This window comes from Synchiropus splendidus, chromosome 14, assembly GCF_027744825.2.
Source record: "Synchiropus splendidus isolate RoL2022-P1 chromosome 14, RoL_Sspl_1.0, whole genome shotgun sequence".
In the NCBI taxonomy this organism is placed as follows: Eukaryota; Metazoa; Chordata; class Actinopteri; order Syngnathiformes; family Callionymidae; genus Synchiropus; species Synchiropus splendidus.
The window spans coordinates 18,811,094-18,833,575 of NC_071347.1; the positions used below are offsets into that span (position 1 = coordinate 18,811,094).

At 42.6% G+C, this 22,482-nt stretch overlaps 1 protein-coding gene across 14 annotated transcripts; it reads right to left on the reverse strand.

The window, feature by feature from the left end:
• Window positions 1–290: 290 nt before the first annotated feature.
• tpm1 (tropomyosin 1 (alpha)) lies at window positions 291–13,270 on the reverse strand. Of its 14 annotated transcripts, none has more exons than XM_053884774.1 (10): window positions 13,034–13,270; window positions 12,788–12,913; window positions 12,522–12,647; window positions 9,832–9,965; window positions 8,445–8,562; window positions 8,303–8,373; window positions 6,882–6,957; window positions 6,662–6,724; window positions 5,791–5,860; window positions 292–5,535 (listed from the first exon to the last, which is right to left on the reverse strand). In XM_053884774.1, the coding sequence occupies exons 1-10, from the start codon at window positions 13,145–13,147 to the stop codon at window positions 5,453–5,455; spliced, it is 981 nt and encodes a 326-aa protein (XP_053740749.1). In that variant the 5' UTR covers window positions 13,148–13,270; the 3' UTR covers window positions 292–5,452. The 14 variants fall into 14 exon arrangements, with proteins under 14 accessions (XP_053740740.1, XP_053740749.1, XP_053740735.1 ...); XM_053884764.1 differs by lacking the exon at window positions 12,522–12,647 and having other exon boundaries at window positions 295–4,372; window positions 5,457–5,535; window positions 13,034–13,267; XM_053884773.1 differs by having other exon boundaries at window positions 530–1,304; window positions 13,034–13,268.
• Window positions 13,271–22,482: the final 9,212 nt, after the last annotated feature.

Genomic DNA, 22,482 nt, shown 5'->3' on the forward strand with positions numbered 1-22,482 from the left:
TATACAAAACATGCAAAATAATAGAATTTAAAAGACACAGAAACATAAAAATAATATCAGGGTTTTACTTAATTTGCTGATATTAGGAAAATTCCATGTGCACAATTCCAAGTTCTCGCCTTTTATTTATTGGAGATGTATATTCAATTATTTTGAAACCATTATATTAATGGAAAAAGACAAGTGTTGTAGAAGATTTGATTTGTTTACATTATGACAAACTGTACTTTCAAACGGAAATATGATTGAAGCTTTTTAATTTTGTCTACATGAATTTATACTCTTCATATTACCCATAATTCTTTTTTCATTTTTATTCTGATTCGTTCGATTTATTTTGTATATGATGTGCGTATGATATATTTATTTGTGTATGTGTTATTAAATGTATGATGCCTACAATAATGATGTGCATATGATATATTTATTTATGTGTGTGTTATTAAATGTATGATGCCTACAATAAGGAAGGAAAAAGAGTTTCATATAAGGCTTGTTGCCAAGTTTAACTTGAATTTCAGGTGGGCAAAAGAAATCGTTTATTATGTTATCCTTTGGAATTATTGCGGCAAATTGAATGGTAGAGATTAGCAAACACCAACCATATTTAAAAAGTTTCCCACATGCTTTTATTTACTCTTTTTTTTTCAAACATTTTATATATAATAGGAACCTAAAACATCTTTTTTAAACACTGTTCAACAATCCAAAGGAAAGAAAAAAAACAATTTGGCAGACAAAATAAAGAGATTTTGCACTATGAAACTCAGATAAACACAGTAGCACCAGAGTAATAACAGATTTAACCAACGCGTGCGACAAACTGCCCGAGCAATTCAGAGGAATGTGACTTTGAAAGTTTGAATCTGAGTTCTCAAGTGCAAAATCCACTCACTTCATCCCGACCCCATCACTTTCAATGCAGACGCTTGCAGCGATCTTTGTAACCGAGGAGACGCGGTCGCAATAGAAGACCAGTCCGGAGTAGCTTGGCTTGCATAGCGGAGTTTAAAAAAGTCGGCGGTGTTTCTCTCAACAGAGGGCAGTATCCAGCTCCTTCCTCTCCTTGGCTGAGCTCCATGTGAGGAGGCAGGACCTCCGGGGGTTTGCTCCTCCACCGGACCAGGAATGTGAGAGCAGACGTTTTTGGGAAGCAAGGTGCAAACAAAAGCCAATACCACAGTGTGAGTGTGAGGGTGCGTGGGGGCTCAGATTGTGCGTTCACATGTTGTTCAGTTCCATGAGAGTCTGGTCCATCCTCTGGTGCATGTCCAGGTTCTCTTCTTTAGCCTGAGACAGTTTCTCTGTCAGAACAGCAGAGGGCGAGGTTTAAGTTCACGCCAGAGTCACTGTCACCTCCGTCAATCGTTAACATGAGATTAGATATTCAGTTTAAAGCCCAGCTTCCACCACAACATTCTGTCCTTCACAGGCAGACGACATGACTTTTTGTTTCACACGTTCACACAAATATGACTTTCAAAAATCCACCTTATTATTTGATTTGATTAACTTTTTAAAAATATTTCAGTTTGTACAGAAAATAGTGATGGTATTGTGCTGTTTTTAAGTGCTTTATAAATATTTTTTCCAAGTGCTTTATGAATAAATAAATGTGGTAAAAAAAAGTACAAAACTTTTTTAAATTCTTGTCACATTGCAAAAGGTTTGCTTTATCTTAATATATTTTGTCACTTCAAATACAGTAAAGGTTGTTGGATTGTACAGTTTAAACTTCATATACCTCCATATAAAAAAGTACACATCTGATTTTTTTGTTGAAGCTAACTGGTTGTTTGATGTACATTATTAGCGTTTGCTTATGACCCACCCAAATGTGGAATTTAACACCCCAGACACTTCATTTATGAAGTTACAGTCGAGTATATTATTGCATATTAATGATAAATTCAGTTGTCCCATTGCATTAAAATTTCAAAAACTGATATTTCATTCACTTTCTTTCTTGTCCTTTAACTGTAACTGAACAAACAGTTGAATTATTTATTTGTTTTGAGGCTTCACTTGGAGCAATATTGAAGCATGTATTTTATATTTTCTAAGATCGTTTGTATCACTTTTATTTTTTTGCACTTTATAATATTATTTCTTTTTAATTTATTGTGATATGTTGTGTACAGAGCAAGTTACAAACTATTTCCCTTGGGATTAATAAAGTCTTTCTGATTCAGATTCTCGAGCTGAAGGATGAGAGAGCCACCTGGAACGTAGACTTGGGTGGGTCACAGCACAGACACATGGTTGCATTCCACACTGAACCTTTCATTAATGTTTTCTCAAACCAGGTCATGTGAGCAAAAGGTCATGTGCCGAGCTGCTGGATCCACGACTGGGAGGCGGCTGAAACACTAATGTGTCTTATTGTGGTGTGGATTTCCTGAGCTAAGGAAGTGAAACCAAGTGTTGGGACATGATGTGTGAGGATACTTTCAGATGAAACAAACAACAACAGTGGAACTAAAAACATCTAGCTTGTTGCTAAGTCTATATTTATGGTGACGTAGATGCTGTGATCCCTGATCTACCGCAGGCCTATAACATGTATCGACTTAGTGCTTCTGAGCAGATTGTCGCTAACACACGCGAGGTGCCACTCCAACACTTCAGTTGTCATTCAACATCAAACGTAGCTCATTATTGAGGTGGCGGTGTTTCTCAAGTTGCTGGAAGCGTCGATCTTTGCAGTCGGAAAGCAAGTGAAGGAGAGAGAAGAGACAGGAAGTGAGGAAAGATCGGCAGTGAGAGCAAGTGCACAGGCGGTTGACACCTACCTCAGGAAGCTCCACTGTCTCAGTGTACACACCACTCACACAGTTAAAAGAACAACCAACACATTTGCCTACAGCCAATCTCAGACAGACTTGAACAAAAATCAAATATCATTTTTCAAGGTTATATAAAGTATTTCGCTCATTTTAAACTTCCAAATTCCAGTTATAGAGCACTGAGCAAATCATGTGACATCCAGCTCCTGATGTATGACATGTGATATGTGTATGATGTCAAAAAGTTGATATATATATAATTCAGAAGAACTAAAACATGATGAAGAAAATAAGGTAAAGCATGAAAATAATGACAAAAACTAAAATAAATCAGATTGAGAAGACAATAAAATGGTATACTGCTTCTAGCTACAAAAATACTGTTTGTGCATGAATATTTACTTTTAATTATCACATATATATGACCAATAATTACCAAAAAAAGACAAAATAAATGAAATTATTGAAATATTTTTTATCCCAATAGATAGAACATAATGTATTTCCTTTAACGAAGATGAATAAATTGAGTGTTTATGTAATTAATTTATTATTTTATTTTTAAATGTTGTCTTAACTGAGATTTAAAGAGTCTCTAACAGTTTAATTCCTATTTGTATTGTTGTTGTATTAACGTTTATAATATATGGAGGAAAAACTGAACTGTACAAATTGCTACAATTATGATATTGCTATTCGTGTAAAAATATACATTATTAAAAACCAGAACATGTGAATTCTTAGGGCCTCATCAGACAGCAGTGTACCCCAAAATTTGAATCAACAAATTTTGCATTTCTGGGGTAATTTAGACTGTCTTTATTCTTCCCACAAAGGGGAAGTTTACATGAGCCAAAATAAACTACAGTCAAATTTAAAACTACAATAGAATCCGAGAAAAAGGCAACATAACAGTGGAACACTGTCAATTCATGTTGGAGAGACCAAAGACTGTAAGGATAATAACAGAAAAATTATATTTCAAGGCCTAAACTGCTCTGCTTTAATACCTATATATTCATTTTTGTGCTACGACCAAACTTTAATAAACAACTCAGGACGTGTGACTTTAGATTTATTGAGGTTCAGGACAGTAACTCAAACACAGCCCATACTGTGGGTCAGACAATCTTTTTCAGCCGTTTTCCTTCCAATATTTGCTCACATGATGCTCCGTACCTCACTCCTCCTCTACTTGACCACCACCAACTATCTTTTACATCTACATCCAGCTCCTAAATCTCTCAGCGTGGGGCTCCCTGAAGGTCACACAGCAGTCAAAGCAACAACAACAACAACAAAAAGGCAGGGTGGACACGTGAAACCAGGCGCAGAAAACATGAATCATAACTGCACAGAGATGGAAAGAAGAAGAGGAGAGTAAAGAGATGCAGCTCACGTAGAAGGAAGGAGGTTTATTTTGCTTTTTACACAATGCAGAAAGACTCTAGGATTCTGTACAAGAGATGGGAAGTTCAGACGTGAGGATGAAACGTGAGGGAGAGGGGAAAGGAAAGTGGAGAGAAGGCTGCAGAGAGCAGACTCAGCCCACGGGACGCGTCTTTGATCAGGTGTAAACAATTTATCTGTGTGGGAGAGAAGAGCGACAGTGAGGAGGGAGTCGGGAGCCGCGGCAGGTTAGGATGCCACTCCACAGCTGCAACGCATGGAAACGCATTGAGAGAATCTCCCACAAAAAAACGGGCCGATAATAAGTCGGGACGGTTTTAGAGCGACGGTCGCTACACAAGTTCAATCGGACCACGCGTTCACCTCCGCCATGATAGTGACGCCACTATTTAAACCTCAGCGATTTCCACCAAAATATGACCTTGTTTTTAATAACTTTTAAGCTAATGCTAACTTACAGCAACAGCATGTGATGCGTCCATAAACCCCGGAATTCTCAGCTTCCATCATGACGAATAAACAGGTAAGAAAACATTCTGAATGTACAGAATATTTCTTTGTGTATATTGATATATATATACTAAAATCACTATTACAATGGAGCGGTCAACTCATATCTATTCAAGATATTAAATAGATAAAAGGTGTATTAAAATACTGAACAGTGAAGTTCGTCTCTTATCATATTTTAACATATAGCACTCTACAAAAGAGGAAAAAATAATACATTCAATCTATTATTTAAATATAAATAATAATGACAATAGGGTACAAGCTGCAGTGGAGTTCCTGCGCTAACATCAGTAGGATGGCGGAGGCTTCTGCGCACGCTGAACCTGATCAGAACACACCTCATGTGAACACACCGCGGGGCCTTTCTTCTGGGTAGAAGTAGACCGTGTTAGTAGGTGGAAGTTAATCTGAATGTTAATATCATCGACGGTATTAACTTCACTCTTGAGTGAGTGGAACAAACGCTCACATTGCTATAGCGATTACTTCATGTTTAAAAGTAATCATTATACCAATTTTCCATGCGTTTCAAAAGTCCTTGTGTAGTTTTACAAACAAACCCGTGTTACACAGTTAAGTCACACGTCTGAGGTTTCCAGTACACAGTCCAGAAAATATTGGAGTCATTCCTGTTTGACATCCAAGTGCGACCGCGGTGACACACAAGTCGGATGTGGACGGAGAGGAAAACAGAGCAGGGGGAGGTGGGGTGCAGGGGCGGGGCAACGCAAGCAAATCGACAATTACATGGAGGTCATGTCGTTGAGGGCGTGGTCCAGCTCCTCGCTGATGGCCTTGTACTTCAGTTTCTGAGAATACAACTCATCTACAGGTGGGTGCAGGGTGTGGAGGAGGGGGGGGCAAAGGTGAAGAGGCAAAGAAGGTGTGGAGCACGAGGTGGATGAATGGAGGCGTTTCAGGGAAAGAAGAAAAACAGAGTTACACCAGAAAATGATAAGAATGGACGTGCAAACAAAGCAGAAGGGAAATGCCTCCACGCAGCTGCTGAATAAACAGTGACACTTCACCACCTGAGGATGAAGGGTGGAAATGAAGGGCGGAGGCGTCGGATCAAACCTACCTTCCAGGTCGTCGATGGTCTTCTCAAGCTTGGCGACTGATCTCTCAGCGAACTCAGCACGAGTCTCAGCCTGCGAGCAGACAAACCCAGTCATGAACTGCAGCCAGGATTCAGAGGGACGGACGCTTTCCATCTCCACAACAGATCGGTCCAGGTTTAAAGCCTGTGCACTGGTCAACCTCGCAACTCAGGCACAAAAGTGTACGAAATCGCTTGACTTCAGTTCGTGATAACTTCACCTGGTTTAGCCTTCAGCTAAACATACTTTTTTCAGTTGTGTACATCTATTTCCAGTGTTAATTTATATATTTTTATATAAACACTGTGATTAATAAATCTCAATTATTCGCAGTTTAATGGTATAAGAATATTTGCCACTAGAAGCCACATTTATCAATTTGAATGACTTTGTTATATTTATTTTATTGTTTATTTAAATCACGATATTTGGCTATATACAAGTTTTAATATCACCTTATTGAAACTAAAGCTCTTTTAATGGCTTGAAAATATTTGGATAAGAATTTCAATTTTATTTATATATATATATATATGATTACCTTCATCACTGTCAGGAACTCTGCTGCAACAAACTACAGTATATAGAACTTTAGTTTCCAATAGATTTGTGTACAGTTATATTCCATATTTCTTAAATATTTTGGTATTTGCATGGTATTTCTATGCATTTTGTTCTACACAGTTTTCTACTTTCACCAGAATGACACATAAAAACTGGACTTTTGAGGTAAAATTAAAGGGCGTTTCCTCACTTTGGGTTGGACACAATGGGGACGTTTGTCTTCTGTTTCTCACTTTGTAGCAAAAGTCAGTGTAAATAAAGTTGATGGATGAGAGTTGTGAAACTTGCCTCCTTCAGCTTGTCGGTCAGGACCTTGATCTCCTCCTCGTATTTGTCCTCCTTCTGCGAGTACTGTGGGACACAAACAACGGCGGGAGTCAAACATCCGCTCTTCAGATGAAGGTCTCTTAATGTCGACACACAACGGAGAGAGCTGCGGTTCCTTTCCCCCCGTCGTCCTCCACCCGCGAGCTCAGAGGTCAGTCAGCATGCAGTCGGCGGCACTCACCTTCTCAGCCTGGGCCTCCAGTGACTTCAGGTTGTTGGTCACAGTTTTCAACTCTTCCTCAAGCTCAGAGCATTTGCTGGTGTGTTTGACCAGAGGGGTGAAGAGAGGCGGGTAAAAAAGGGGGAGGTGGGTGGACAGAGCCGGGCGACACAGGACAGCGACAGAGAGAGGGAGAGGGCAGAAGATACACAGTAAGATCTACAGGGATTCAAATGATTGGGAACCCAACAGTCAAAGAAAACCTTTTGGAGCGTTAACAGGGCTGGAATGTGCCAGAGATGCGGCGGAACTGGTTCCAGTGGACCACGATGAGACTCACTGGTCACAGGTGTGGAGGCAAGCCTCATGTTCAAGAAGCATAAATAACCTGCGCTGCCTCTTAAAAACATCGTACATTTCTCTCTTAAATTTGATTTTTAAACAAAAACCCACCGCAAAATGTTGTTATCGTGAGTTTTGGTTCCACTGCACAGCGTTTTTCAAACACAACGTCATTTAAATTTTTAACTATGATCAGATGTATCGGACACATATTGCTTCATAACTTATATTCAACTAGTGTTTTTGCAAATATTTTAAGTATTTAGGAGCATGACTTTTAATATAATTAATATGATCTTAATTTATGCATAAAAAAGGATAAACCAGTAGCAAAGTCTGTTACAGTGCTTCACATGTACTCATAGAACCGGAGTTACATCCAGGTAACTTGGATATAGATTTTTCAAAATAACAACAATTCTTCATCATATTTGTTTAGACATATTCACTAAAGAATATAAAGTAAAATATGCTTGCGCAAAAACACATCAGTTTATCGTCATTTTAAAACATTATTTTCCATTAAATAAGTGCAATAATGGAAGTAACTCACTATTATATTCATTAATAAAACAAATTAATGGAATTAAAGTGAAACCTTTGAAAGGTTAAAGGTTTCCATTTAAAGACAGCATTCATCACAACAAACGTGGCAGTGAAATGAAGCATGGAACACATTTATTTTGTGTTGAAACATGCAAAATGTGAGCGCTCTGAGTCACTAGAGTTCAAAGGTGAACAGCAGCTGTTTCAGACGGCACTCCAGCCAAGTTAGAGCTCTGAACGTGAGGAAAGCAGACGACCAGCAAGCGAAGCGTGAGTGAAAAGTGGGAAGCAGGTTGAACAAAGCGACGCTCTCAGACTGGGTTACCTGAACAACTGAGGAGTTTAGTGATTTCATGCTTTGCTCCAAGACACTCAGCTCGTCCTCCAGCCTCCACACGTGTCTGTTAGTGGGGTGCAAGCCGTGACCATTCAAACCAAGGGCAGCATGCAAATGATGGACACGTGGAGTGAGAAACGCAGCCCACTGCTGAGGTGGGAGCTGGAATCTGGCGGGTGAGTCACAGAAAAGCCGTGGCGCGGGGCGGGCGTCTTACCCTTCTGAGAGCTCAGCACGCTCCTCTGTGCGCTCCAGATCCCCCTCAATGATAACCAGCTTACGGGCCACCTGCAGGCGGGAGGAAGGTGAAGTCAGACACCAGCTCGGCTGCGTCTCTGTGACTGGAGGGGAAAACTCGCCTCCTCATATTTGCGGTCGGCCTCCTCAGCGATGTGCTTGGCCTCCTTCAGCTGGATCTCCTGCAGCTCCATCTTCTCCTCGTCCTTCATGGCCCTGTTCTCAATGACCTTCATGCCTCTGTGTCACAAGAATGGAGCAACAGTTTTAGACATTAAATCTGACAGTGAACAGGGAGAACTTGACATGGACCTTTTTAGAAGACCCGGCTCTACATACACAAACAGGCGTCATGTCATTTTTGAAGTTTTTACTGCTGAAAAGGTCAGCTGATTGATTTCTGCTCATCCTGTCTGGGTGACTGACTATAGCCAGGAGCCATGTTCGTCGCGTCACTCGCTTTGTTCCATCTATCGCTGTGATGCAGGTTTAAACTGAACTCATTTCTTTGGACATATATATATATATATATATAAAAGTACCACACTATTTCGCGCCTAGTAGTACATATTATGTCTTTATTTTTTATATGTTAATGCACTGTATATACAGTTTTAGGTGGTTCTTTTTATTTGCACTTAGTATTACATATTAATATGGCTTTATTTTTCTTTGTTATGTTGCATGTTTGGTGAGTAACATTATAAAATAAAGTGATTCTGGACCTGAATCTGATAAAAAAACAAAAAACTAATAAAGTATAAACTTTAAGGAACACTTGCTGTTAGTTGCATTATGAAGTGTTCAAGGTGATTCTATTGATATTTAACATCAATATAAGAGTAACAGAACACTTTCTTGCATCTTCCCCGAACGTCTGGACTGAAATAAAAGATTCTTTAGTTGAAACACAAAAAGGAAAGGTATTTAATTACGTTTGTGGTCAATTCAGAAAGCGTTGGAATGATGAAGTCAGGCAGCGAGAGAACGTTACCGGTCTTCACTCTCATTTAGACATGTAAAAAGATGTTGCACATTTGATTATATTCGAAAAAATAATTTCTTGGTGCCATTTTCTACATATGTAACATGAAAAACATTGTATTTCAATTTCCTTGTATTACATTACTTCAAATGACTTTGATTTCAAACACCTTGACCTGCATTTTTATAAGGTTTGTGAATCCAAAGGCTTTGAATCTTTTGGTCGATGTCACCAGCAGGTCAGACTCAGGGCTTGAGGGCCAAATATGGAGGTTAAAATGCGCAAGTTTGGCTCAAAATGAAATAGAATTAATGTGAGAACTGTGGCTTTAATCTCAGCTACACTGTTCATGAGTGAAAAATGAGGAGTAGGGGTTGGACTTCAGGGGGAATTTCTCAGCAGCATCAATGGCATGAAGAAAAAGGCCCACAAGAGTCTCCCCCCGGAGCGCTGCTCCTTCTCCAGATGTTGTGAAGAGGCCGCCCTCATCATGAGTGTGAACCACGCGACCTAGAGGAGCCCACCTCTCGCTCTCATCTGCAGCCTTCTCAGCCTCCTCCAGCTTGGTCAGGGCTGTGGCCAGACGCTCCTGAGCACGATCCAACTCCTCCTCAACCAGCTGGATACGTCTGTTCAGGGAAGCCACATCTCCCTCAGCCTGGAAGCAGACGGAGACATCAGGATGGAGACTTCTTCAAACAACACGTCACGTCACATCAGCTCAAAGAGTGTTGCTCATTCAGGGGCCTTCAGAAGGCTCCCCTGCGCTCAGCTACGGTGGATGAAGCTTCTCCAAATGGTCTTTCAGAAGATGATCAGGCTGGTCCTGCCATACTTCTCGAACCTCTCAGGGACCTGCTGCACCTTTGGTGCAAAGGGCAAGTCTCACTGTGAAATGAGATAAGAAGTAAACAGCTCTGTGTAAAAGCTGCCAACTAGAAGGCATCAAGGTGAGACTCGGACGGGTTTATTCCCATCAGATAGCGTCTTGTTTTTGACCTTATATGGACAGAGCAGCACAGGATGCCAATGATGTTCTGCTCGAGAAGAAACTTCCTGGTTGAAGCAGCGGCTCAAATGCACCTGCACGCGCTGCAGCAATAAAGGAGGTGAGATGTCTGAGCGGATCTGAGCGGATCCCGCGGCCGACCTCGCCAGTGACACAGGCTTATCTGTCTGAGGGGAACAGCATGAGGCCGAGAGGCCGCTACAATGATGGCAGGCGATGGAAGACGCTGAAGCCATTTTCGCTGGGCAGAACGAGCCCGCGTTGAACGCGCGTACTCACGAGCTCCTTGACTTTCCTCTCCGCCAGCAGCTCAGCCTGTAATCTGCCCGCGCGCTCCTCGGCGACGTCCGCCTGCTCTTGCAACGACTTGATCTTTCGTTTCACCGCCTCCAGAGACGCGACTCCGGCCATGGCTCGCGCTACACCCGCAGGCTCGCTGGGTCGAGATCGGGAAGTGGACGCGGAGACGCTCGCGCCTGCCGTCGGTGCAGAGACGCGCTCGCTGTCGCCCAGGAAGTGCGCGCGCGAGTCACGTCAGAAAATAAGACGGCACGTGGAGACGTGCTCCAGTTCAAATGAGTACATATATTGATGGTCGAAATACCATCGCAAAGTGGCGTTAAATATCAAATTTCATAATAAAATGAGCGGGTTTTGTCAACAAGATTCATTATTTCGTTCGTGCGGTCCAGGGGCAGCTTTTAGAGCTACACTGCCATCTGCTGGTCAGACTGGTGCACTGCACCATCGCTGGCAAAATGAATTCATTGAAATGAATTTCTTTCTTTGGCTATAATTATCAATAAAACGCTACTTTCCGTCCACTACACGTTATCTATCCAAATAAGCATTATTTGTCTTTTTCTCCTCCAAAATACAATTTGATTTTCATTATCTTCTCCTCATTTATGACATATTGTTCACCTAATTCCAAAGTATTTAATAATTCCAAAATTTGTCAGACACATCCAAAAAAAATTGGCATTCAATGCTTATTTTATTGGTTATTTCATTATAAAAAAAGATTTATTGAATTGAACGAGGCAATGTAATTTAAATAATAATATTTATAGGAAAGTGTTTTTACATTTTTATTGTTATTAAGTATTATTACTTTTTTACATTTGTTTTAATTATCACAAAATGTATACTTTTCATATCTGTTGTTTCCCCCCTCTAATTTATTATTTTTCAGAAATATTTTCTTTTGCTAATTTTATATATATATATATATATATATATATATATATAGAGAGAGAGAGAGAGAGATATAGATATAGATATAGATATATATCAATTATATCAATTTATATATAATAATATATAATGAATATAGTTCATGTTTATTGGTCCAATTGCATCATGATTTCTTATTTATGAAACTTAAAAAAAAAAAAAATATATATATATTTTATATATTATAATATTAGGTATATTGATTTAAATATATATTATATTATATTTTATATATATTATATGTAATAACCACAACAATAATCTTATCAATAATAGCACATGTGTCTAATGTCCTCTATCTTCCTTCATGGTTGTTGAAAGCAAATAATAGTCGAGCAGTTCACCTCAGGGTATAAAATAAAAGGCAAAAGCCAAGATTAAAGATGATTAAAAAGATATATATGGAGTGTAACAAACGCGCGGCTGTCTGCCCGTGGATCGTCTCCATCCGAGCCTCCACCTAATTCGGCTTTCGAACTTGAACCTGGAGGTTAATAGGCTCATAAACAGCATTGTTTGTCGAGGGACTAAACGTTTACGAGGACCCGAGGTGTTGTGGTGGCTGCCAGGTCACGACCCTTGAATGCCTTAAAATAAATTCTCAACATAGCTTTCGCTCATGTGGCGTTTAACTGTACAATTAAGAAGTCTGCAGTGGGTTTGCTAATATGCCGGGAGAGGAGGTTTTTTCTGTCTGTGTGGTGAGCAAACGCGCTGCCCGCAGCTCTATGTTGACCATATAAAGCAGTGGGCTATTTTTATCCAAACTCTGGCCGTGCGGAGCAGACGGCACATTCTACGGCATCCGACGTCTCAGCCTGTAAAGGTGATACCATCTGCGTTACAGTGAAACCTTCTTTGAGCTGACTGTGATCTGTGGTGAATCGTGGCCGACGGTTCAACAATGATGTTCACGTTGAACCATCGCAGGAGAGGAAAGGTGCAAGCAGGTGAAGCCCTCTTACTCACATCAGTGGCCTTCTTCTCAGCCAGCTCAAGCTTCTCCTGGGCATCTTTAAGAGCCTCAGAGTACTTGTCCAGCTCATCCTCAGTTCCCTTCAGCTTCTTCTGCAGAGCTACCAAATCGTCCTCAAGCTGAGGTGGGTGTCAGCGGGGTGGCAGCAGAGGAGTGAGCAGGTGTGCAGTGGTGGACAGGCAGGAGAGGACAGGACAGGACAGGACAGGAGAGAGAAGGAGAGACAGTTAGGAGGGTCATGCAGCTCCCAGGCTGGTACCTTGGTGGCGACTTCGTCGGCTGTCAGCAGCTTCTCCTCAGCCGTCTGGAAGTCCTCACACACTCTATCTCTCTCATCCTCAGTCACACGCAATTTCTTTTCCAACTCTCTGATATCGTCCTCTAACTTCACACATGCACACGAAACACATTGTTAACATCAGTCGCTCATGAACCAAGCGCATTTATTCCATCCGGCAGGTGAGATCCGGCGTCTCTACCAGGTCCACAAATGAACTGGGCCGACCTGCTTGCTTCTGTCCTCGGCGGCTTTCTTGTCCGACTCGGCCTGCTCCGCTCTGTCCAAGGCGTTCTCCTTGTCGAGCTTGAGCATCTGCATCTTCTTCTTGATGGCGTCCATGGCTGCTTCTGGTTGTCACCGACAAAACCTCCGAAAGAAAAAGGCAAAGAGGAGAGGAGCTGGAGGGCGTCTGTGCCTCACTGAACACGAAGCTGGAGTGCGGGCTCTGCCTCCCTGCGCACTGTCAAATATGTACTTTCAAAGGGGGGGAGACTGGATTCCTGTGGACATCCAATACTTTTTGGGGGAGGAGGCGTGTGTGGGTGCCTCCGAGGCCGACGGTGATTTGCTGCTCTTAAACATTTGACTGTTCATTCTCCTTTATATGGGATGTGATGGGCCACTCAAATGCAAAACTTCCTTCTCAAACTATGGGAGCATTGACTCTGTGTCAAGGTCTAACTGGACCGGGATTCAAGCGGCAGGCAGCTGCCTCGCCGACGTCTCCTGACAGCCACTTGTGTCTGTGTTTGTTTGGGTGGGGGGCTGTGAATCGACAGACCCCCTCGAGGCATTGTTCACAGTCAGGAGGGCTCAAGAGTAGGAAGTGTTTAGCTGATAATGTATCAGTGCTGAAGTGCCTTTCAGCAAGGGGAGAGAGGATTCAATCCTCACACTCAAAATCCTATTACACGGTTATAACTCATCTCAAAGACGGTGCGGACTCCTGAAAGCGAGGACTCACCAGTGTCTTCTCGTCCTCCCAAGGTTATTTTTAGTAGCATCTTCTCCTCCTTGCACCTGCCCTGGTCTGTAATATAGATCCGCCACGTCATGCCAAGAACCCAAGGTCCAATGCTATTAGATACGCCGACCAAAATACTCTCGCTCGGGCTTCAGTCTGTTTTACAGAATATTGTTGACACCACAGAGGACATACAGGTCTATCTTCAGGCAGCAGGAGCTGGGAGAAAACAGTTGTAAAAAATAAAAATAAAAAATAAAAATAAAGCATGACGTGAAAAGCTGTTAAATTAGGATGGTATTTCTGGAATTAGAGGCGCCTCTTTTAGCTGAGGCAATAAGCAAACTTGCCACCGCAATCTTGAGATTGAGTTTCAGTGAAAGAGCTGGAGCTAGCTAGCCTACTGTACGTGCTAATGGCTTTCAATGGAGTGTGGAGTTGGGTCTGTAGTTCTACAGATAAAATTCCTTACGTCAAAAGTCTGCCATTTAAAAAAAGAAAAGAAAAGTCAACCACATAGAAAAGAAATCTTAAGATTTGTTTATTAAATTACCCATATTTATCCATCCAAAAACATTGGGCTCATGTATCAGCCATAACAGTTTCAACTGTTGCAGTGTATTATGGGAGTGGAAGTATTGGTAGATAGTTATTGATAGACAATAGTGCTCAGCCTCTCTAGTCATCTAGTCATAGTCATCACTTCATTGGTTCCTCGTCTTCTCTTTCCTGGTTCAGAACTGTTCTCCTCACCACAAGTCCAGTCTGTTGTTCCGCTTCAGTCCGAAAATGGTCTTTTATGAGGCACTCACTGGTGTTGGATTTAAACCACCAACCTACTGTGAGGAAGTGAGATTTAAGCAGGAATAATAGAAACATCACAGCAAACTTTATTTTGTCCAAGAGACTGAGATCTTCTCAAACAATACATCCTCACTCCCATGGCGAGGAAAGAGGACTTTTGCGTCCTATAGTGACGCCGAAGGCAGCCTTCAGCGTCGCATGTCGAAGCATTAGGTTTTCGTCACTTCATTGGTTCCTCATCTTCTGTTTTCTGGTTCAGAACTGACCTCCTCACCACGGGTCCAGACCTTCTTACCTCCCTGACGTTGTCTCCAAGCTCCTCCCTCTGATGGTTCTCTCTCGACCCCTCAGACTGGGTTGCGACCCCAGACTGAGGGGTCGGCTGTTGACCCCGTTAAAAATACATATGTAACTGAATTTCCACTTATTTCACTATTATGAGGTAACTTTTGAAATAAAAACTCATTTGTAGAACAAAATCATTTTTGTTTATTTTCATTGTGATATGAAACGTGGCCTCCCCGCAGTGAAAAACTCAAACATTCTGCAGCGTGATGCTAAACACAGTAGTTATTATCGAACTCATCACAGACAATGCGTCGCTCACATCGCTGTCACCCCGACACGCTCGCTTCTTTGCCGCTGCTAATCTTTATTTGCAATTTGATCCCGATGATCTCAAGCAGCCATTTCACTTAATAGACTCCGGGGAAAGGTTACGGAGGCGCGGTGGATTTACCGAGGCATTCTGGGAATGAAAATAAGCTCCATTATGATGCTTTCCTTCAGCATATTGGCGCAGTAAAAATAGTTCAGAGCTCAAAAGCCTGCTTCTTTGATGACACGGAATCTCAAGGTGGCTTTTTTTTCCGCGAGGAAAATCAACAACAAAGCCGTCCAGACATGTAATTTTAGCCCTTTGGAAAATATTCCGCTGGTCTGAAGCCGCCGTGCAAAAAGGGCTGATAAGTATTTCAAGTATGGAAAAGTATGCTGCTTCCTTCAACTCACCATTGAGCTTCTTTAAAAGTTGCAGTTTGTAAAATGTGTGGTTACTTGGAGCTGTCCAACGACGTCATGATGGTCAGAATTTTAAACAGGAGAGTAGCGGACGAGTCATTTTCTAGCTTTCTGAGCCTTTGTTTATAGACACAAATGCATGGTGAAAGACACTTGGGTTTAACGGATGCAATTCTTGCTGTTTTATTGCTTAGTCACTGTCATTCCAATTCAGTCCGAAAATGGCTGTTTATGAGGCACTCACTGGTGCTGGATTTAAACCGCCAACCTACTGTGAGGAAGTGAGATTTAAGCAGGAATAATAGGAATGGCAAAGCAAACTTCATTCTTCTCAAACAATACATCCTCACTCCCATGGCGAGGAAAGAGGACTTTTGCGTCCTATACTGACGCCGAAGGCAGCCTTCAGCGTCGCACGTTGAAGCATTTTTCAATTGAAGCACATGTTCTGCCTTACGCGACGCCATGTGCAGTACAACAGTTTGGGTTTGAGACAGGCCATGGGAAGGCACTTTTTTTCTCCTACACATAACATGTCAGCTGCGAGTTGAAGGCACCTGACATCCAAAGTATTTCAGTGAAGACAGCTTCCGAATGTCTCCTACTACAAGGGCAGGAAAAAACAATCTTTACTCAGTTGAAATTCCCACTCTTCAGCAAGCTGCACTTATCATCAGTCGAGACTGCAAAAGTCCACTTTCACAATGTGAGGATGGGTCGTCTTAAACATGACAATTGTAGTATTGGGTTGGTACTACGTGGCCTTTCACACCAACACGGGTGCTGGTTCCAGTTCCTGAACACAATTTAAATCCAAAACTTGCTTGGAACCTGAAAACATGGTGCACAGCTGAACCCATCATTGGTGGCTCTGTGCTTTTTGACTGTCATGTCTTGTTAGATACCAGATGCCTTCGACCCGTTCATCTTCTATGTCTTGTCATCATCGAAAGTGCTTTCTCATAGGCTGAAAACAAATAACTTCACTGAAGCGAGGAACACTTGGTTGGTTCAATAGCAAGCACCAAGGTTCTGAGAACCCAGAACGGACTGGTTCCAGAACCAGAAACGTGTTGGCGTGAAAGGCCCTGCAGAGAAGCAGAACCACTGCTCGTCCTCGTCCGGATGGATAATGTCCCCAGATGGCCTCGGAATTTCTCTGGACTCTACAGTTGTTTTAGGGAGAGGGAAGTCTGGGCTTCTTTGCTGCCCCCGCGACTTGGAGAAGAGGAGGAAATACATTCTTTTGCTCATTGTCCTTTGTGTTTTCACAACCAGAGCCTTCATGACAAAAGATAGCAGAATATGATGCCAAAAAAGAAGCTCAAGCTGCACTTTCAGGAGCCAAGTATTTCTTCAATGCTCATCCTCGCAAACAGCTGACAGGAAGTCTTTTTCGGAATTCCTCGTGTGATAGTGAGGGGAGAAGACGAAGGTATTTCCTGAAGAACACACTGGTGAGCTGAGCGACACGGCTCTCATATTTTTATCATGGCCACTGTGACAGCTTTATTACACATAACAAGCGCAAGAGACAAACAAAGTGACATGAGATGCAATTACCAGCTCAATTGTTGGCACGGGTCGGACAACAACGGTCGGGATGATTCAAGAGTTTGAGCTCTCCTCTATTTCGGTGACACGGAGCGGCAGTTCCAAGGCGCTTTAATGCTAATGCTGCCTCACTGAATGAGTTAATCTGTTAGGCCGACAGCGACAAGCCACCACGTATGTGGAATGTGGGTCTCTCCTCAGTGAGACTAAGCTTCACTTGGCCGCTCTGCCGAAACTGATGCTTGGATAAGACCACTCTCTGGAGAGACATTTAAAGATCACGGCTGAAATATCACTGTATCTGATGAGCCTGTTTACGGGAACCGGACGGGAACAACCCTGCTCCGATTCCTGGTCAAATATTCCCAGAACGTGAGCAGATGAACACACAAAAAGTATTTGTCTTTCAACTTATATGAGAGTCTAATAATTGAATTCTTCAATAGAAATACCATGGCAGAACTGTAGGGTACTAAAGGGATCAACAGGTTGTGCGACTACAGTGTGGGCTGCTGGCTGGAGAGCTGCCCTTGAGCAAGGTGCCAAAGGAGCAACTGTGGCAGCCCACTTGTGTTGACTCTACCCACAGTTGTCCGTCGCTACTATATTAAATTAGCGTGGCTAATTTTCAGTGCTAATCCAGAGTGAACCGTCGTGTTACGATGCCTGCCACTTTTATGTCATCGTACCATCTCACCAGGTGAGCTTCATTCTTTCACATCTCCAGTCACTTTTTGTTTATTTTTAATAAATAATTCTGTGTCAAAACTGCGCTCCTGAATGGAAAACTAACGCTGGAAGAGCTAGCTAAAGCTAGCGGCAGCGCAGTGTTGTTGGCAGAGTCCAAGTCGAATGCCACTTGAAGATTTCTGCAGACACGGACCAGATATATATATAGAGAGAGCGCGAGAGAACTGCTGGGCTCTTCGGGACGCTACCCTGGGGAATAGATAGCTCCATGCTGGGGCAGAATCATTTAGCAGAGCAAAAACCCAGGCGGGGGGGTGGAGAGGAGGGGTGCGGCTGCAGTAACTCAAGCCTTTCAGGGGGTTCATTCAAAGCAACGCTGCACCGACAAACACTTTTAGTCCCAAGTGGAGTATCTGGGAGCACAGGTGCACTGGGAACCTGCCCTGCCCAAGAGACGGCCCCCGTATTTAGCATGATAGATTTGTTGCAATAAGGCCGTGACACTTTGACTCACGCCGTTTTGCGTGGAGATAAATCTGTCATTACAGGCGTAAATCACTTTCTCTGTTGTTTTCTCTGTAGAAAGAGTGACAGCTCAGTTTGGGAACTTTGAGGCGGACTGTTTTTTTTTTTAAAGTGTAGCGGAGCCAAATTCCTGCTGAATGAAGGTCAAATATTTCAGCTGCAGGTGGACAGCGTCTGCCAAGGTTCGCCAAAGTCGCTGTTACATGAAGCACTCTGTCATCTCGCAAATCTGGACTTCATTTCTTATGAGAATGGAGAACAAATTCTCTCTTGTTTAGCTGCTCTGCGGTCGGCCTTTAAAGCGGCGCTGTATTTTCCCGGCGCTAACTTTGAAGGATGAATCACCGAGTATAAAATGAGTTTAAAGTCAATAGTTTCAGCGCCACAAACAGAAATGTGGGGGGAAGTCACCGTGCGGGGGAATAGTTGTGGCCGCTGCCGGACTCCTCCCTGACTGTTTGTTGTGTTTCAGCTGTATGGACCGGGACACACACACGGAGCAGCAAGAATGCCGGCCGTATCTGATGCTGCTCGCTCAGCTCTGACCAAGAAGGGAGGAGCGGGGTTCATCGAAGGGGAACCGCTCATCTCAGGCACGGAACAAAAAAAAAGAGTTTTCAACAGAATTCCCAGCACGAACAGACGCTGAATACGCCACGAACAAGTCGATGTAGAGTGGAAGCTAATGTTTATTTGCTCGCCAGATGAAAGATAATTCAAATACTTCCTCCAGCGCTGAGGAATCTTGCAGCTTCCTCCACTTACACAGTCATTATTTTCCTCCAGCATCGGAGCCGCCCAGCCACGCTGTTGATGGCTCTCTTCAAATATTTGCCTCCAATCATCCTCCCCTTATGTCACAGGGCACGAATTTTCCATGTTCGCACGCGGAGACACAGTCTTCCATATATGTGTCCTTATTTGGACTCTCGCTCTCCCGGTATATGAGGAGAGGGCCGTGCTGCGGGGGCTTTTGTGAGGTCCAGAGACGCACTCCATATTTCTTTCCATTCCACCAGACTGTAAAACTTCCCGGTATGTTCTCCCAGCTCAGCTCTCCTTTAAAGTAAAAGCCTCGTGTCCAAGAACTTTGTGGGAGAATGACTTCTTTGCCTCACTGTTTTCAGGAACACAGAAATTGGGGCGCAAGTGAAGGTTCACCTCCTGTACTGAGGGTCAGCAGTGAAAACTGTTATTATATTTGAATAAACTGGAGATGAACCAAGTCTGAGTCACTTTTTTTTAATTACTATTCATGCTCAGTTGTTGTGACTATCTGAAAACAGCGTTGACTCATGCAGAGGATATGATAAAATATGTTTTTCACGTCACCACACGAGTCAAGTCAAAGGTACTGGAATTCATTTTAGTGTTTGAAGGTTTCTGGTAAAATAGATTATAAGGCAGGAATACCAACGGCTTGTTGTCATTCCATGAGATTAAATATCGCAAGTACAATTTTAGATGTTTGTAAATTCAAAATCATACCAAGTTAAAGTTTGCAAAATGGCCCCCGCGACCGAAACACTTTGTTTACATTGAATGGCTGACAAGGGCTACAAAGAACTACAAACACGCGGGATGAACCGCGCGAGTGAGTCCCCTCCAGTTTCCAGTTTCAATTCATCACAAATATCAATCACAGAAGCGTTTAAAACATCTTAAATGAACTGTTGCGCTGCTATATTGTTTGTCATGCTAACAGTTAGCCCTATGAAAACCAAAGTCCACCGCTGCAAAGTCATTTTAATGTCGCACTTCTTTATTTTGAGTAGAACAAACTAGTTCCATATTTAACCTAAACTTGAACGGGAGCTTGAATACTGCTAACTTTGGTGTGTTAGCTTTGGGAGCTCACATTAGCCCCTGACGGTATGAGTGATACAAATAATTTGAATTGATGTTTCTTGCTCTTTTGTGTTCTCACAAAACAGATTGAACTGAAATTCAGAAGTAGAGTGTTAAAAAAAAAAGTCATGTCAAGCTTGATGGAAGATAAACTGGAAAGATGTTAGCTAGCGTTTAGCGTTGCAGGCAGCAACACGGACCAACTAACACAGGGGAAGCATCCGAAAACTAGGTGAACAAAACTGTAAATTTGCCATACAATGGAATTATCTAATGTAATAGCTAGACGGATGAAAATGTACGCAATAAGGTGAGAAAAACTATGTTCATAGAGCTGCAATGTGATCAATTATAAACCCAGTTTTAATGTATCTGAAGGCAACTCTGGATGTGGAATCTATATGTTTGACGTCAACTGACGTAAACAGACCACAGGCTGGTACAGAGAGGCCACTTCCTGTTCTACAGTGTATGATTGTCATAGGGATATTTCAGCATTATCAGTACCATTAAAAGCTACGCTCATCTTGTATTTCCTAAAGAGCCTGTGTGTCATAACCGAAAACTCAAGTACGTGAAGTAGGAACACGGTCCGAACACGGTCTGAACCCGACGCCACCTGGTCCTTCTACTTCAGAGATTTTCCTGGCCCCTCCAGATTACATCTCTCCCGGCATCCCTGACTCACGGTTGACAAGCGAGGCTGGGAAAGAAGCCCAAATCTCCTGAAGTCACTGAACATGACAGGACACCTCATGATGACCCACATAGTTCTGACCCCGTGTGATGGCACGGCTCGATTTTCTTCTGTCTCATCGCAAACCCTCGCAATGAAATTTCTATTCAATTTCTTTTTTCAATTTTGCTTTTAACATCCAGTTGACTGACTCCAAACCACTGGATCTGCAGCGGTTTGGCTGGAGAAGTGCTGCAGTGCAGAATGTGCCCGAGTGGACGGCGATGAGACATTCCAGTGTGGTTTTGAGTGGCTGCATGAAAACCATCCAGCGGGTCACAGCGAGCGAAGCCCACAGCTCTGCGGCACCTGCATTCTTCCCCAGCCCCACTGTTTGATCAGAGGCCGTGACCGCTTCCCAGTCATGTTGAGACTCATGGTGCAGACGGAGAGGAAGATATAAAACAAGTGATGTGAGCATCAGGTCCATCTGGTGCAGCTTAGCGGCGCCCTGCGCTCAGGCGCGAGGCAATAATATACCGCACCAGAGGATCATTTTACTGGAAGAGTGTAGGCTGCTCTCTGCTTTAGCTGCTCTGCCCCACGTCTCTGGTGGGCGACGGCCATTGGTGAAGACTGAAATGAGTGTTAAACCTGAGCAGCAGACTGAGTAACTCATGTCTGCACTGTGTCTGATCTAACACCGACTGTGGAAGTTACACTAAATCTTCAGTCAGAGACTCACTTCAGTCTGCAGTAGCACTTCTGAGTAGAGTTGAGTTGGACCTGTCAACGAACTCAGGTCAACTTGGACCCGCATAGTTTGGAGGCAGTGACCACACGTGTGGGACTCACCTCACAAGCAAGAGTCACACTGACTCCTAGAGTTCGACACAGCTTCCTGTCCAAATATGGTCTTGGATTTGGGATTCAGCATGAGGCAGACTCTTTCTTTTTTCACTTCTTTTTTTATTTGATTTTTTCAACATAATACTACAAGAGCAATATACAAATGGAAAAAAAATGTTACATTTTTCTCCCCTAAAACAAAACAAAACATAATAAAATGAACCCCACAAAAAACAAAAAAAAAAAACCAAAAGGAGACACACAAACAAAACAAAACTTAAACAACTAACAAACAAAACTACACCAGTCCGTAGTCATAAAAATAACTCAAGATATCAGCAACTAGAATTTTAAACTATAAAAGTAAAGGAGAGTCTTTCCAGTAGGTTGAAAAATGTATTTGATGAATTTCTGAGAGAAAGTCCAATCTTTTCCAATTTTAGGAAAAACACAAAAATCTCTCACCCAATGAATTATTCAAACAAATAATTTTACTGGTACTATTCTCCTGGCAAGTTGGGTCACCAAGTCTACAGAGTCTTTTACAGACGAGGACAGGGAAGGTGGGTTTGAGATTCCAAACAACGCAGTTAATGGTGTGGGTGGCACATCTACACCTGCAGATATGGTGTTAAATATCTTCACCCAAAAGGGACCAAAGGCTGGGAGAACATGTGTATAAGATTGGCAAGTCTTGCTTCCGTGTAATGGACTTACGTTCTGTCTTTCAATCGACTCTGTGAT

Bases quoted from the DNA above. Each gene is read 5' to 3' on its own strand.
- tpm1 (XM_053884774.1), bottom strand. From the start codon at position 13,147: ATGGACGCCATCAAGAAGAAGATGCAGATGCTCAAGCTCGACAAGGAG. The intron at 12,648-12,787 runs GTACCAGCCTGG...CACCCACCTCAG, and splicing joins CCGACGAAGTCGCCACCAAG to CTTGAGGACGATTTGGTAGC. The intron at 6,958-8,302 runs GTAAGACGCCCG...CAAACACACCAG, and splicing joins CGTGCTGAGCTCTCAGAAGG to CAAATGCTCTGAGCTTGAGG.